This window comes from Panthera onca, chromosome C2 (genome assembly GCF_046562875.1).
Source record: "Panthera onca isolate mPanOnc1 chromosome C2, mPanOnc1 haplotype 2, whole genome shotgun sequence".
Taxonomy (NCBI): domain Eukaryota; kingdom Metazoa; phylum Chordata; class Mammalia; order Carnivora; family Felidae; genus Panthera; species Panthera onca.
This window is the reverse complement of record NC_138347.1, coordinates 32299368-32317079: the sequence shown is the minus strand read 5'-3', so window position 1 is coordinate 32317079 and position 17712 is coordinate 32299368. Positions and strand designations below refer to the sequence as shown.

Sequence of the window (17712 nt, the reverse complement as noted above, 5' to 3'; positions counted from 1 at the left end):
TGCCTTAAAGATTGGACTGAAAATATGTTCTCGGAAAATTTGAGATGTGAATACATTCTAGAACAGAGGTAGTTAGAGTAAGTTATAAAACATTATTTACTCCAGAAATTTTTAAAAGAATTGACAGTTGTTTTGACAGAGAAGCCATGGGGAAAAATTATCCTCTTGATTCATAATAGACACTGGTTCTGAGGATAAAATGGGAAGGCAGAGCTCATGGAATAAAGCCTGTTTCAAAGAACCATGACCCAAGTTTTATAAATGTTCCAAAGAAATATACTCAGAGAAATGAAAACCAGATTATTTCAACTTACATTGTAGCTGAGAGAAACTATTGAAAATATAAAATAAATCCCAGATTCAAAAACCCAGCCAAAATTCTGAAAAAAACAGTGACAGCTTTGTTTTAAACTTTTAACCCATGTATGTTTTAGAAAAACCAGCAAGTTTCCCTTAATAATATAGTCTGACTCTTCTGCCATGGATGGTAAGGTTACTCTTTAGAAATGTTTTCGAAATAAATGTAATCAAGCATTAAAGCAGCGTGCAGTGCTAAAATGAAACCAGGTAAATTCATCAGTCTATGCATTTTATGTTCCTTGGGGCATTGTCACTGTTATTTTTATTAAAAAATTTACGCACCATTATACACTGATGTTAGTTTTTCCTCAGTGAGATGTGAATAGCATGTAAAGAATGCTTTAAAAGAGAAGGCAGCGTGCAAAATAAATCATTTGTTTAATTAGTACAGAAGATCTTTAACTGATATCCAGCTATTTGCACTTTTACTAAAACTATGTTGAGAATATTTTTCTCAACTAATAAAAAATGTTTCTTAAGAAAAATAAACTCATATTAGATACGTAATAATTTCATAAAAACATTCCATAAATGTGCCAACAGTTAGAACATCATATACACATTGTTGGTAAACCCTAAGAATTCCTAGACAACTATGAGTCTTGTAATTATCACTTTAAAGTAATGAAATAGAACATAGTTTTTTTTTTTAATTAGTGAGTGTTTAGGGTTATATAAAATAATCAAATTATTCCGCTAATACAAAAACTAATTAAAAATAACCAAAACTAAGGGAGTTTTTTTAACACGCTAAGAATGTCTAAAAAATTCATTTTATAGTTCCTGTCACTCTAACATACTGTTTCATAGCTTTGAACTGTGCCTTTATTTCCCATATTCCGTTTTCTAAGGCCCCCATTTAGTTAAGGAACAGATGGGAAGTTTTTATTTATCAATTTCTAGCCAGCAGAGGGCAACAGAGCATTGTATACTAAACACCCTCAGCCAATTGAAACCTTTCATGGGGAAGGTATTTTCCTTTATGGACAAAATTACAAAAATAAAATATAAAGGGACTTATTGTCAACTTCTTTATCAAAATGTGTGTGTGTGTGCCTTGAATTTTGAGTGTTATGTTTTTGATAATTTATTGTAATCGCAGTGAATATACAATCTAAAATTAGTCCAATGGAACATGCATGGATTAGAAATATCCTAATAGAAAATGTTATCCAGTCTTTGAAGGGAATTTTAAGCACTACAAATTACCGATATTTGTAAAGAAGTCTCTATCAGGAGACTCTTTTGCCCATTTCATAGTGGATATGCAGACAATTAATTTTGAACTAAAAGAACTAAAAATGAACTAACAAATTTATGTTTTACCAAAAAATGATTTCCTATACTAGTACTAAGCCTCATATTTTAAGATTGGTTTATCATATTAATTATGGTTTTAAAATAATTTTATTATGGACTAAGGAAATCTACTTCTCAAAGAATGTAGGAAGATTATTTATATAGTATGCAATGTGAGGAAAATCTTGATAAAATCCAGTTTAAATACAAAGTAATATTTTTTCTTTCAAGGTTAAATTTGTTCTGAAGGGTTTTTTTTTAATCCCCATTACTATGTATTGGAAAGTTAATTTATTCAGTATATATCACTATTTAGTGAATATATATCAGTATTATATATATCGAATATATATCACTAATATATATATATATATATATATATATATATATATATATATATATATATCACTATTATAATGTCAGAGGCAATATCTCTGAACCTCCCATCCTTAAATAACTGATTTTTTGATTCTAGAAGCTACTGTTCTCTGCCCTTAAGTCTCACCTACTTACAAATTAATGATCATTTCACTTGCAATAGAAAGTTCATTTCATGACACTGAAGTGTAGAAATTGAGAATTTTATTTTCATTCTCTTGGCTTTGTGCCCTCTATAAGCCAGGTTATACATTTCTGAACTTGTAATGAAATACTATTCTATACAGTTTTTATCATTTTGTCACAGAATAAAATGGAAAATTATGCATCTTTTAAATTCCAAATTTCTAATTTAGAAAGTTTAACCCTTGGTTACTTTTAAAATCATATATACTTATTTTCAAAGCATTTAATACACTTTGAGAATATTACGTTAATAACATCTCAGCAGCACAGAACCATCACATTTCAGATATACCATGGAAACTTTAATTTTGGCATATACTCAGTTGGGTTATTAAAAAATAAGGGCTCCTGGGTAGTTCAGTCAGTTAAGTGTCCAACCTTGGTTCAGACTGATCTCTCAGATAGTGGGTTCGAGCCCCATGTTGGGCTCTGTGCTGACAGCTCAAAGCCTGGAGCCTGCTTCAGATTCTTTGTCTCCCTCTCTCTGCCCCTCCCCTACTGTGCTCTCTGTCTCTCTCAAAAATAAATAAAATGTTAAAAAAAATTTTTAAATAGATCAACACTAATGTTCTATTGTTTAAGAATATTGGTTCCAAATACTGTATTACTTTCAAACTCCTTTGATAAAATCAAATTTGATTTATTTTAAAAGTAAGATATCTTTTAGCTGTATCTATGGCTTTCTGAACATTTTTAAAGCAACAACCCTTATAGGTTTTGCTTATTTAAAAAAAAAAATGTTTGCAGTCTTCTACTACTAACTGTAAACCTAATCCTGAGGTTCCCAGGATAGTGCTCTCTTTTTCACAGTGAACCACAGCAATAATAATCAATTGATATGTAATATTTGATTACTATATTCTAAGCACTGTGCTAAGCATTTATGCATATTATCTGTTTCAGTCCTTGAAACTGTCCTATAAGGTAAGAACAATTATTTTCTAATTTAATATATTTTATTTATTTAAGGAAACATGTCTTAGAGATAATAAAAGACATGTCCATGGTCACCCAGCTAGTCAGTGACAGGGATCTCTCTATTTATTTATTTAAGTTTATTTATTTTTGAGGGAGGGAAAGCAGGGGAAGGGCAGAGAGAAGAGGGAGAATGCCAGACAGCACAGAGCCAATATGGGGCTTGAACACAGGAACTGTGAGATCACGACTTGAGCCAAAACCAAGAGTCAGACACTTAACTGATTGAACCACCCAGATGCCTGTCTTCATTCACTTTAGAAACAAGCATTGTGCCTCATAATTGTTCTAAGTGTGCACCAGACTCTTTACCTGCTCTGAAGAGCAAAGTTTAAATAAACCCTAAATATACTCAGCTTTGAATTTGCCTTGGACGTTCCCTTATTTGGAGTTCATTGGAAGATGAGTAGTATAAATATATTATATGACTGTTTTTCTTACTAAAGAAATATAAATAAAAGTATATTTATATACTCTGAAATATAACAGATATGTCTACTACATGTTCATTCAACATTCACTATAATGTTCATTCAAAGTCATGTGCACACAAAACCACAATTTTATTAGTGCTATTTGCATTGTATCAAGTTTGGGAGCATTTAGGAGTTGTCACTGTAAGTTTTCTGATCCCTGTCAATAGCACATATCTGGTTAAGTACACACCAATTCAGCTTTACAGTTTGCCTTCACATATCATTGCTCTTACTCCATTCATTCCAAGTATACATGGAAGTAAATAATGTATTATTGGATAAATATGTCCTTTAAATAGGCTAAATTGCAATTTATCAGAAGAATGTGATTAAATTTTCCGTTTTAAGATATATAAGCACTTAATAATGCTTTAGCTATGTTTTTCCTTTACCATTGGTACACAGCATTGCTTGCTTAATAACTGTAGAACCCAACTAAACCAATTTATCAGACACATGTCCACTATCTTATTTAATCCTCACAAGAAGAAAATAATCCCTCAAAACATATTGAAGTTAGACTACATTAGTGTTTCTCATTTTTGGTACTACAGACACTTTGGCCCAGATTGTTCTCTGTTGTGGGTGAGGGCTTTTCCTGTACAATGTAAGATGTTTAGTAGATCACTTGCTTCTATATCCTAGATGCCAGTAGCACCTTTTTTCCTTCTCCACCTAATGTGAGAACCACAAATGTCTCTAGACATTGCCAAATATTCTCTGGGTTAGAGGGAGGGGACAAAATGACACCACCTCCCCTACTGAAAACATTGAAATAGAGTAAACCTTCTCGTAATTGTCCATTTCCATGGGAATTGTATAGTTAGATTAAATGTGAAAGGCATGAATGCCCAGATACCTACGTATTAGACTTTCTTCTTATTCCTCCTCTTAGTCTAGCTAAGTATTTTTTCAAAAGTTAGTATATTACACAGAAGTGTAAGCACAAAGTCATGTTCAATGTACTTTGATAAGAGCTAAAATGCTATTGGTGAACAAGTCAGAAGTCATTACTGCCACTGTGGAGTTTATCTGAATTACAGAGGAGGCAGGCTTAAAAGGCATATTTCTACAGCAATTATTTGTGATAAGTGCTAAGAAGAAACAGTCAAATTTTTTTCTAAGCATTTTACAGAGACAGCTGACCTATTGGGGAAGGTGGGAATGGCAGATCTGGGATGGCTTTTCTAGGGAAGAGACTTTCATCTGACTTAAAGAATGAGAAGGAGTCATGCAGGGGAAGTCCGAGCTAAAAGGCAAGCTCTCTAGACTGCGTTCTGTTCCCTTAATCACATAGTTCCCACCTGGAAAACACATTTAATGATGTTCTAGGATGTTTAAACATGTTGAAAGAAACATCTCTATATTCGTGATCACCTTTTCAAATTTCTTTTGTTCTGAAATATTAAAGGGAGCAAGGTCAGAAAAATCTAGAGTAGTGGATAATCTGGTTTATTATTTAGACTTTTCCAGGTGGTCTGTATATTGCTGTATGAGTTAAACAGAATTGACAAAAATTCACGATTATTTAAAATAGATTTGTCATATAAAGACTATATTATTATATCATATCATATTTGCAAAAAATATTATAAATAATATTTAACAAGTGATAAAATTACCACCCTTAAGAAATAATGGCATTTAACCTTCAAATATTAAGGCATCCAATATGAGAATTGATGCCTTTTCTTTAATTATTCTAACTTTATGGTTCATATTTCACCAGGGAAGGGAGGATAATTACATTTTTCAAACTCCTGTTGTGCAATGAACCACATGTGGAAGTTAGAGGAAAGTCAAGAAATAGGTGATGTTAACCAAAATAACATGATTTGGATAAACTAGGATGCACATAATACATCTAGGTTTACCCTACTTAGACTAGCGTATTTATGTTTGGTCACATTATGGACATTGTCAGTAATTATGATAGCCAAATGTTAAACAATATACACTTCTAGCTGGAAAGAACAATTAGCAAAATAATGAATTGTCCTTAAGTTTATACTTTTTCTCAAAGGTAATTGTGTAGGAAAAGGCTTAGGTCTTGATTTATTGCCCTTGCTAAAAGAAAAGAGTTTACTTTCTGGTGTGAAATACAAAACCTATGAAATCAAGCATACTTGTGAAATACAAACACTTTCAATTATTAATCACTTGTAATGAAAACAAAAGGAACTCCTTGAACAAACAAGTAATAATCCTTTTGGGGGAAAAAAGTGAAAACTTTAGGTGTTAAGAATTGTCTAATGGTTCTTTATTGTTGTCTGTGATCTTTAACTCTTGTATATGTTGGTTCTAAGACCATTTGAACAAGTTCCTTGCTAACATCAAACAAGGAGTCACTTAAATTGTGGAAAGTATCTATTGCTTCAGTAGAGTATCTGTGATTAACACGAAATGTATTAACTAGAAAGACAATATCCTAATACGATTTTTTTTTTTTTTAAGAATCGGGTTCTATACAGCTTAGTGACAATTGGAAATAACTTAAATACCTAACCATCAGAGATTAGCTACATATATTTCAGTACACTCATGTCATGGAATTCTGTTTAACTTAGCTTTTAATGATAGTGTTAAAGAATATTTCTTGACATGGAAAAAGTTGTTCTGACGTATTGTTGAGTGAAAATGTAGGTTACGTAGCAGTTTTAGAGTATTATTCCATATTGTAAGAAGAGAAGTCTCTACATGCATAGTAAAAAAAAAAAAAGAAAGAAAGAAAGAAAAAGAAAAAAGAAAAAGAAAGAAGACTATACAATAAAATGTTGAAAGCATATGTGATTATGTATGAGAGAATTTTTGTAAATTTGTGTTTTTGGTTTTATCCAAATATTCTAAAAATATGTTACTCTTATATTTTGAAGAAAAATAAATGAAATCTCATTAGAACCAATTAGCATCTGAACATAGGGATGTAAACCATATTGCTTTTAGTATGTTATCTAAGAATATTTGTGGCAAAATATTGACATGCTAAATTCATAAAGTAGTTTTTTACTTTGTAGTTGAAGCATTGTAAATAAAAATTAATGATGTGAAATCTTTGAATAAATAGAATAATTTTTATATAATGTTTTTGTTGGTAAGGTTGTTTTATTGGCTTCAGCAAACATCTGTTTTGTTTCAAAGATACTAATATGATACATAAATGCAACAAGATATGTACAGTGAAATTCCACCTGCTAGGTGTAATAAAGCAGCTTTTAAGTAGTATATAGTGATAGGAAATTGAGAAGATGAGATTAGATCAAATCAACAAAGACTTTTAGTTAGAATAATGGAATTGGATGATTTTGTTGGAATGTGGCCAGGGTACTAGAGAGGAGGTGATTAAACTCTTGGGAAAATATGTAATTATCCTTGTTGTTAAGACAGAAGGTTTACATTTCATGTCAATTTCAACAGCAGTTTGTTTCTCAAGGACAATTGTGGGATATGGATTCAGTATTTATCTACAAGAATGGGCACCTCCAGATTTAGAATCCTAGGCCTCAATCACACCAGGCCATTAAATCCCAAAGCCCCAATTTAGATTTTTGAAATGAGAAGTCATTTTTTCTTAACCATAAGAGAGAAATACATTAAAAGGCTGTAAAATAAATAACATACAATTTTCAATATGATGTGTAGTACTGAAATTGAGTCCTTATTATTAATGTTATTAGTAGCAGTATTATTTATGATTAACTTAGATACTTTTTTTCTGGTTAGCACAACATTAAATATGAAGGCCTACTTCTAATTTACTGACCCAGAAAATAACCTCAAAATAGAAAACTCTAATAGAATTTCAAGGTGTTTTTCAAATCAACATAATATTTCATTAATGAACTGATTAAAATAACTGTTAGAACCTAGGTAAAACATTATTCAGAATAAACAAAGCAGCAGGTGGGAAAACATAATGAATATACAAAATGAGACATAAATCCCAACATATGTACCTCCATCTTCTAAATATTTCTTGAAAGGATTTTTTTAAACAGCAATGAAAAACCAAAAACATTAAACAGTTTTATAAAACACATCTGCAGAATTAAATATAATGTAAATTACTTACAAAATAGTCGGTTTGTGTTCAAAATGTTAGCCTATCGAGTGTTTCATTCAGCTGTGCAGCTGTTAACTATGATCCCAATTTAAGAGAATTCTAATTCATGATTAGTATAGTATATGCTTGGTTCCAGATATATCTGGAAGCAAGAACCAAAAGATAGCAGAATTCTATGGTAAAATATAAATATATATTCATCTTTATGATTTTCAATATACTTCGAAGTTCTTAAAAAACTTGTACTATATATTTTTCCATGCCTTCTCATCAGAGTTAAGAGAAAAAAAAAAACCACCCTTTGAACATTTTGTACATAAAATAAAAAAAGATTTAAATGTATAAATTCCTGGGGCACCTGGGCGGCTCAGTCGGTTGAGCGTCTGACTTCGGCTCAGGTCAGGATCTCACAGTTTGTGAGTTTGAGTCCTGCGTTGGGCTCTGTGCTGACAGCTCAGAGCCTGGAGCCTGTTTCAGATTCTGTGTTTCCCTCTCTCTGCCCCTTCCCCACTCATGCTCTGTTTCTGTCTCTCAAAAATGAATAAATGTTAAAGATTTAAATGAATGAATGAATGAATGCATGAATGAATTCCAGGGGCACATGGGTGGCTCAGTCAGTTTAGTATCTGACTTCGGCTCAGGTCATGATCTCACGGTTCATGGGTTAGAGCCCTGCATTGAGCTTTGTGCTGACAGCCCAGAGCCTGGAGCCTGCTTCAGATTCTGTGTCTCCCCCTCTCTCTGCCCCTCCCCGGCTCATGTTATGTCTCTCTCTGTCTCTCAAAAATAAATAAACATTAAAAAAAATTTTTTAAAATAAATGTATAAATTCCATATCAAAGTATAACTACAGCTCCTTATACTTCAGAGTCACTTTCTTGTACTTTTTCCCCAAATGAAAGTAAATCTCCAAACAAACAAAACTTACACATTGATAGCTTTTTTCCAGCTAGACCCAAATCTGTAACAATAACATTACTTTGGGGGCACCTGGGTGGCTCAGTCACTTCAGCAACTGACTCTTGATTTCAGCTCAGATCATGATCTTGCTCTTTGTGAGGTTGAGCCCCACATCAGACTCTGTGCTGACAGCACTGAGCCTGCTTGGTATTCACTCCCTCTCTCTTTCTCCCTCTCTACCACTCCCCTATTCTCTCTTTCTCTCTCAAAATAAATAAATAAACATTAAAAAAAGAATAACATTAAGTAACAGCTTTTATTTGCAGGGGTAAATCCAAGCAGCCAAGGTTCAAGTATGTTCTCAGCCTCATATTACCTGAATCCCTTCATCCCTCGTGTATAAAACAGGACAATATTAATTGATCAAATAATGTATTTCTGAGGATTTAAATATGTAAAACACTGTACACAGTGCCTCTAGCACATAAAGCTATATAAATGTTGGCTGTTCTTAGCTTTATGCTATTAGGAACTGAAGAATTTTTTAAAAGCTATGATTCCTATTTTCCTGAAGATAAGTTAGAAATGTGCAAACTTCACTATATAATATGGAATAATATAATATGTATTATATTGTATCATATCTACTGATGATTCTAAAGGTAGAGAATCTTATTAAGTGGTTTCTGATTAACCTATTCCAGTGGAAAGAAATCTATAGTGATTTAGAGGACTGGGTTCTGGCTTTGGATAAAGTACAACCAAAGGAGTGGTCTGGGGAAAGTCGGTTTCTTTAAACTTGAGGTTTCTCAATTACAAAAAATTAATGATTTAATAAATAATAGAACTACATATTGGAGAAAATATACTCTAGAACTACAGAGAGTTTCACTAAAGAAGCATTTTCCCAAAAGATATTTTAACCATGAAATATGGTTCATTCATTCATTTATTCACTCATTCAACAAATCTTTGAGGGTCTATGGGGTGCTGGGCTCTGTTTCGGATGCTGGAAATATAAAAGTGAGTAAAGTAGCCAAGAATTCCTGACTCTGTGTAATATTCTAGGAGGAGCGAAGCAGTCGACAAAAATAAATAAAGAAATATATAGCATCCTGGATGGGGTAGGTGCTCTGGTGAGAAAAACAAAACAAAACAGAAAAAGAAAACATGGAATGGGTAGGGAAGGTATTGCATAAAAATGTGATTTTATAATTGGTGATCAGAAAAGACTCTGAGAAGGTTTGGTTTTTATTAAAACCTGACAGAGGAAAGAGGAGGCTTATAGGTTTATGAAAGTGAGGATTCAAGCCAGAGCAAGAATGAGATATTTGAGGCAGGTGGTTGCTGGCTAACAATCTGGAAGAACACGGAGGCCTTTGCTGTGGAGCAAATTGGCAAGGCCAAGTAAATGGGGAAGGAGATACTGTCAGGGAAGAGTGAGCTCTCAAAGTGAGGTAGGAAACCATTGGAGGGTTTTGGGCACAGGAGAGAATGTAGTTTGACTCAGGTTTCAACAAGATCCCTCTGGCTGCTCTTTGAAGTGTGGCCTGGACAAGCAGTCACTTCAATTTACAGCCTTTTTCAGTAAGGAATACTACATCGCTCTTTTCAAGACAAATAAATTTCCCCCAGGTAAGTATCATACGCAATTTAATCAGGGAAAGCCGACGATCTTAACTTTCAGGTGTGGAGCATTGGAGATACTACTGTAGTAGTAATGTGGTGTAGAAGGAGCAACATTTACTAAAAAGGCAGGGCTTCTCCAGAAGCTCTTCCCTTGGGGACTCACATGGCCATTTGCATATCAAAGGCTTTGCACCATTTTTAAATGTGATGACCTCAAAGTCTCCCAAGCCTATCCTACCATGAAACTCTCTTTCCCCTCCCCTTCTATGTGCTGTGGCTGAAAACAAGTTGGGTTCAAATATAAGATCCATGACTTACAGACCCCTGAACCTTCGGCTAATGATTTACTGTCTCAACCTTATCTCTAAGTTCCGATGATAATACCACCTCACATAATCATGGTGAGAATTAGATCAAGGCAATGTCTATAAAGGGCCCGAATAGTTAAGGTCCCAGATTCTACCAAAAAGACTTACCAATATAGCACCTAGGTTCAGAACATGTGCAATGTCCCCAAGGTGCTGAGATGGTAAAAGGCAAGCACATTTACAGTAATTCCACAGAAGCTTGAGTGCATCATAGCTGAAATTTTTTAATGAGCTTTAGAGACAGTGAGACTAATGGAGTTCTCTCGCACCCTTTCCTGTAGTGAAGAAATTGGTCCAGGTGACAGTGCCTTAAGTCTTTAAGTAAGTGAAGACACATAACCAGGAAATCTCTTCTCCCTATGGTTCCCAGTTTGGGGCCCATAATTACACATTCTAAAAGCCAGAGAAGCAAACAAGCAAAAGAAATGCTGTTAAAGTGTGCCCTGTGTACATTTAAAAGAAAGCATCATGGTAAACTTGACTCTTTCATGAAAAAAAAAGTTAACACTTACTTAAAAATCTTATCTAGTATTCTTTTCGTTCCTTTTTTTTATTTCTCCAGTCCTAAATTACTTCTCTCGCTCTTGAACTGCCATTGCATGTTAACTCTGTATCCTCCGCCATACGTGATTTCTTACATATGACTTGTTGCTATAATACATGGCAGGGAGAATATGTAAGTGATACTGTATTGCTCCTTTAAACAAAAGTAAGTTTCCTCCAAAGTAACTACCACGTGCAGTTTAGCAAGGAAAGCTGAGGCTCTTAATTGTTAGGAATGGAAGATTAGAGATATGACTACATGAGCAGCATGGCATAGACTAAGCAGTGTTTACTAAAGAGACAGGGCTTCTCAAAACAGTAGATGTTTCCAACAGATGTGTTTATTCTCTCTTTATTAGGGTTACTTTAGGTCACTTTATCGAATGGCATTTCTCATAGATATCCCACTTAGAAAAAAAATACTCAAATATTAAATTATTCAAATATTCTACGTAGTTCATTGACTTAGATACAAAAGATTTCATAGATTATTCAGCAGTTTCATGTAAAAATTGCTAAGCTAGCTGTCGTACCCTAAGAGATACTATCTTGGAATACGCAGCACAGCCTTCATGTGGACTGTATGTATTACATGCTGCTTCTCACCAGATCTCCTGGAACCTCTTACTGTATATCCCATACCCAGGCACAGTCTGATTCTAAGGCTTCTTCCTAGGAGGTGGAGAGAGAGCAGTGTTCGGGTTTGTAGTTTCCTCAGGAGCTCTGTTCCTCCTGATCTGGGTGATATCTGGAATTCCTGGAGGGACCCTGGGAGTTTTGTTATTTCCTGAGTTCCCGTAACTACCCCCATCAAAAAAATCAGATCAGACCAACCTAAGAGATTATCACAGCTCTAGAATATTTACTGCCAAAGAAGCCCCATTCACATGGCTCTTTGAATGTATTGTGTTCGAGTTTCCTCCAAATTCTCAAGAAGACATTTCAGGGATCCTGAATTTCATAAGCTCCAAATGAGATCAGAATTCTCCACATGGAACTTTAGAAGTCATGACTTACTCAGATCATAGTGATGAGAACAGAGTTTCAGAGTGCAAGTTAATGGCGCTTTCTCCTTACGTTGCTATTTGTCTCCCAACCAGTCTGGAATGAGTCAGAGTTCTATTGTATGTGTCAGACTTGCCTGAAGACCTGACATGGGTGCACACCCTATCCATGTCTACATGGTGTGAGTGCATTTGCACACATACTCATACAGACACACTGCACATTTCTGTATTCTATTAGTAATTTAATCTTCAGGAGTAGAAATGGAAAGGTGGCACTGGCTATGATTCGTCCATCTCCAGGAATGATTGAACTGTCATTTAACCCCAATGACACATTGCTTCTACTTCTTTTGATAGGTTCCACTCTGGAGCTTGTATGGCTCGCTATAGTAAGAGCTCAGGGGGCCTTGTGGTTGGGTTTCTATTTGCATCTTGCCACAGAGCCCTTTACTGTTTCTTGTACATAGATGATGTTTATAAAGTGTTTCTTTTCATGGGTAACAGTAGGTAAGTGAGTGGAAGAAAGGAGTTGCAAAAGTTCTTAAGTACATTGAGTTTCATTTGTTATAGATCCCTAATATCTTCTGAATACAACTTCTTATCTTCAGATGCCACCTTTCTGATATAATTGACAGAAAAGTACACTTTGCATGAGGCACAGGAAAAAGAAAGGGGCAGCGTATGAGGTTGGCCATGATGGTCCTCATTGGGGCTGGCCAAAATTAACTCCTTGAGGATTCTTACAGTTGAGTCCTAGGTAATATGATCTCTAAGGATAAGATAGAGGAGATTGGGGGGGGGGGGGGGGAGGGACAGAGGGTTGTTGCTAACTGAGGTTGAGAAACAAAAGGATTAAAAGGAGTATACATATGGTTTCCATTCAATGATAATGAGATCAATAAAGAAGATTCTGAGAAATCTTAGCAAACTTCTAGAGACTAGGAGACCCACTTTGTAAAACAATGCAGTAGGAATTCTCCTACATATTCTAGTTTATATTTAAAAGTATATACCTTTTACTCAGTGGATGTTCAAAATCTTTATTTAAAATGCACTCAGATGATATGAGGATTTGAAGGATTTTCTCTTCTCTCTCAAGTACCATGCTTTACCTTATTTATTTTCTGTTAGTGGGTAAGCTTATCTTAATAGCATGTTTTATCCCAAGGGGGTGGGGGGGGAAGATATATTCTACGTTTCTTGCTAAATATCCTTTCACAAAGACCAAATCAATGTATGTTTTCCAGCAGTTAGTGCACATTCTTGTTTTTATTGCTAGAAAGACTTTGGTTGGAGTCTTTGAATTCTTATCTCCAGCCTGTTTACTGAATTTTCACTCCGCTTTCCCAGGATCAAACTGTCTTTCACTTTCAGAGATAGGTGCTGTTAACCAGAGTTTCTTTCTACAAAATGCTGCTTCATGGTCATTGGTTGTACCAGAAGCAACCAAAATAAATGTTATGATTTGCTTTTGAAATTTTGTCGTTCATTAGGTAATGCATGTTCACTTAAAAAAAAAAAAAATAGAAAAGCACAGCAGCATAAAGAAAAGAGCAACTTCATCCTCCCCTGCACCATCTATCATGCATTTCTCCTCTCCAGGGACAACCACTGAGAGCATCCTGATAGATACCAAATGATCATTTTGAAGTGACTGTATTTAATTCTGTAGGTAATGATTTATTTAAAAGAAGAATGGTTGTTTTTTTTTTTTTATTTTTTAACGTTTATTTATTATTGAGAGACAGAGAGAGCATAAGCAGTGGAGGGGCAGAGAGAATCTGAAGCAGGCTCCAGGTTTTCAGTGGTCACTGCAGAGCCCGATTGGGGGGCCGAACTCACAAACTGCTAGATCATCACCTGAGCTGAAGTCAACCCCCTAACCGACAGAGCCACCCAGGCGCCCCAAAGGAATAGCTGTAAATTCCAATATTTACCATGTGTTGGGCCCTCACCATGTCTCAGGTGTCTTACTTAACTGAAAGAAAAAAAAAAAGTGAACAAATGCAAGATTGCTCCTCAGATATGCTAGGTTTAGTTTGCTTTGGGTGGGGTTTGTTAATACTTGTTAATATTTCAAGAGTATTTTTGAGAAGAGAAAACTGAGACTTGGCATGCTAAAAGAAATAGTAACTGTAGTTTGGGATTTCAGAGAGTGCATGGGGTGTCAAAGTGCAGGCCCTCTGGTTTAGAAAATGCTGAAAAAAAAAATATATATATATTGCTTTTGTCCCTCATTCTGATTACTTCCCCCTTGTTAACATTCTAATACCTAGAGTAATAAAGTTGAAACAGAGGCTCTTGGTGAAATACAAAGAAAAGACCCCACGGCTCACCCCTACGCCCCTTTGAGTTGGGTAGCCTTTCCACAGGACTCTTAGCAACTGCAATGTAAAAGTGACTTTTGTAATACGATGCACATCTATTATGCAATAGAGTGTAATAGTTAATATATTCTAGATAGTCATCACTCTACCTCCTTGTCCTACAGGTTTGTTTGCCCAAATTTGATTAAAAACAAACCAAAAAATGCAAATGCAGAGTAATGTAAGGTAGAGTTATTTGTGACTTTATTCCAACTCCTGGAAGCGGTAAGGAAGAGGTTAAGCTGGACCAGGAGGATTTTTGAAGTCTTTGGCTGGGAGGTTCCATTTGGAGAAAGGTGCAGGGGAGCGAGGGGCAGCCAGAAAAACAAGGCAAGTTCCCATTCGTTCGGATTTCTGATCCTGAGCAGTTTGATTCTCACCTGAGGGCGCACTCGGGCACCCTGGCTCGTGGATGAAAATATTAACGAGCAGAAGTTGCCAGACCAGCATCTGGAGAGTGTAGAGTGAAGCATGGAAAGGACTGCGCGGCCCCTTTAAGTGTTCGCGGGCCGGGGAGGAGAAGGAGGAAACTGGGAGCTGCGGGGACGGTGGGGAAACCCACAAGCAATTGAGCCAGAGAAGAGGCAGCGTGAGAGCAGAAACTTCAGACGCTGCGGATCCCGGCGGAGCTCCGGGGAGCCCCGGCGGCCGTCGCTCCCACCCGCAGCAGCATCTTCCTCGCCCCTCTCCGCCAGCCCGGGGAGGTCCAGGAGCTGCCTCTTTAGAGCTCCCACGAGACAAGGCTGCGGGCAGCTATCCTCAGAAGTTTGGGCTTCAGCGTCCCAGCAGCGGAGAGTTCGGGGTGCCCTGAGCGCGCGCCCGGGCGGGCGAGGGACCCGGGGCAATGGTGAGCGCTGCGCGGGGCTGGGGGCACCGAGGAGGTGCGCGTCTGTCCGCGGACCTGCTGCTGAACCCAGTTCCCTCCGCATCCCCCAAGTGATGGGAACAAGGGCCGGCTCGGGCAACCACTGTCGCCGCACCGCCCCCTCGCTCGGCCCCAGCGCGCGGAGTCACCCAGGCACACCCCCAGCACCTTGTGCCGGTCCCCCAGAGCTGCTGCCGCTGCCTTGGCTGCCTTCCTCGCCGCCGCTCGTGGCCAGCTGTTGACTGGGCTAGCCTGTAGACCGAGAAGCACTTTTTGGCCCTCCCTAAACCGTTCTCACACCCCAAGTTTGCCGCTGCCGCGCCTGCCCTCGCCGCGGCGCTCGGGCGCACAGTGTGGGGGCGCACGCCGGGAGGCTCGGCGAGACCCGGAGGCAGGAAACCGCACAACTGCTCTTCTCCCTCGGCTCTTTGTTGTTCGCTTTGGATGATTCTTGGAAGTGGCCGAGCCTCGTCGGAAAGCCTGGAGCCAGAGAAGGCAAACCTTGGGATTCTTGGTCTGCAAAGGGCTCTGAGGTATTGACAAGCGTCCGGAAAGGTCGACAAGTAAATTGCCCTGAGAACTCCTGGCGGATTGACCCACGTTGCTTATATTAAGCCTTTGTGTGTAGTGTGTGTGGTGTGTGGCTTCTCTTCATAAATTTGGGGACCCCATTTCTATCCCCTCCTCTTGGCATGAGACTGTATGCAGGATCCACCCGAGGACAATGATCGCGGAGCCTGCTCACTTTTACCTCTTTGGATTAATATGTCTCTGTTCAGGTAACCTCGCGTCTTCTTTCTTCACCCTTCATCCCCCTTGCTCGCCCCCTCCCCACTTTTCGGAATCAAACCTCGAACCGGGTTTCGGCGACCGCTCCCTCCTGAGGCTGGAGGGGTTCGATCCCTGTGGGAGTTTCTAGCGAAAAGGTTCTTAGTTTGCACTTTTGGTCGTCCCTTTCCCCCCTTCCCCCAAGACCCCCAAGCCTCATCTCAGACCTCGGCCTTTTGCCAAGTTCAGGGCACGCCCAGATCACTCTGGGCAAACGCACGGTCTGAGCTCCCGGGTGGGAGGAGGCAGCGGTTGGCGGTGAGCTTGGGGCCTCCGGATGAGCCAAAATGAGTTTTATCCTTCGTCAGGCAGCTTCCCTCGGAGAGGGTGATGTGCGCCCGGAGAACTTGGGGCCCAGAGACTCGCCAGGATTCCTGAACCTGGTCGTCCAATTCGCCCCTCCTCTTCGGAGCACAAGGAGTTATTAGTAGTTAGTTTTATGTAACCAAGGTCTGTAATTAAATTCGATTCTGAAGAAACTTCAGGAAATAACTCCTTCTTAGGGTAGAGCATCAACTAGCCACTCTGGCTGGCTGGATTTAGAAGGAAATCAGGCGGTTGCAAGTATAGGAAAGGGAACAGTTAGTTGCCTGGGAATTTTCATTGGCGAGGGAAAGCAGAAGGCTGAATTTAAGATTTTGGCGATTAATTAAATGGTACTGAAACTTTTCATAGGAATCGTTGTAAGGATGCTACCATGAGGTCCTGCTGAGTAACATACACTTAAAGTAGTTTTCTTACACTCCCTAAGAAACTTTTACTAAGGGTGAGCCACGACTCAACTTTTCTTTCTTCCCTTTTGGTAGATTCTGGTTTCAATCAAGGCTCCAATTTCAGGCCTTAACACACACACACACACACACACACACACACACACACACGCGCACGCACACACACACTCACACACACACTACACCTCAGGGGATTTTTTTTCTTTTTTTTAAATAGTTAAATACTGAGCTTCAAGTTGCATCAGAGCCTATCACTTAGAATCACTCAGTTTCCATGATTATGAAACAGTTTTGAAGGGTTGGTCTTAGCTTTTTGTGGTCCATGGCTATGGTTTATGTGTTGACCAAGGATTTTACTTTAAGTCAGTGAAATATGAAAAAGAAAACGCACATCAGCTAAATGATAGCAGATCCCTGAAAGAATTAGCCTAGTGAACATGCTTCCTGACTAAAAGGAACATTTGCAGCTAGACCAAGGACTCCATTAAATTGTTATTCCTTTGAAGAAAACAGAAAACTGAAGTTGTTGTATATTTTGCAGTGGATGGATGAGGAGATTAAACCAACTCTTTGGGACTGCCTCTTACTTCCAGCTTCCCCTTTCCGTGATAGAGCCTCTTCTTTCTTAGTTTGCAGATCTGGATGATTGAATAGCTCTCCACCCCCCACACCCCAGCCACAGATGCAAATCAGAAACATTAAGGTCTGATCTCTCTATTTGTCTCTCTTTGCTGCTTCTCC

The 17712-nt window shown here is 37.8% G+C and overlaps 1 protein-coding gene across 8 annotated transcripts in view; it reads left to right on the top strand.

Annotated features, from left to right (window-relative positions):
* ROBO1 (roundabout guidance receptor 1) overlaps window positions 1–17712 on the top strand; it is a 1123873-nt gene that overhangs the window by 707615 nt on the left and 398546 nt on the right. For 3 of the 8 annotated variants that reach the window (XM_078452901.2, XM_078452900.2, XM_078452896.2), the window contains exon 1: window positions 14997–16191. The exons of the other annotated variants lie outside the window; for them this stretch is intronic. In XM_078452901.2, the coding sequence (XP_078309027.1) occupies window positions 16137–16191 (55 nt within the window). In that variant the 5' untranslated portion in view covers window positions 14997–16136. Of the gene's footprint in view, window positions 1–14996; window positions 16192–17712 lie in introns of those variants that run through there. 8 annotated transcript variants of the gene reach the window in all.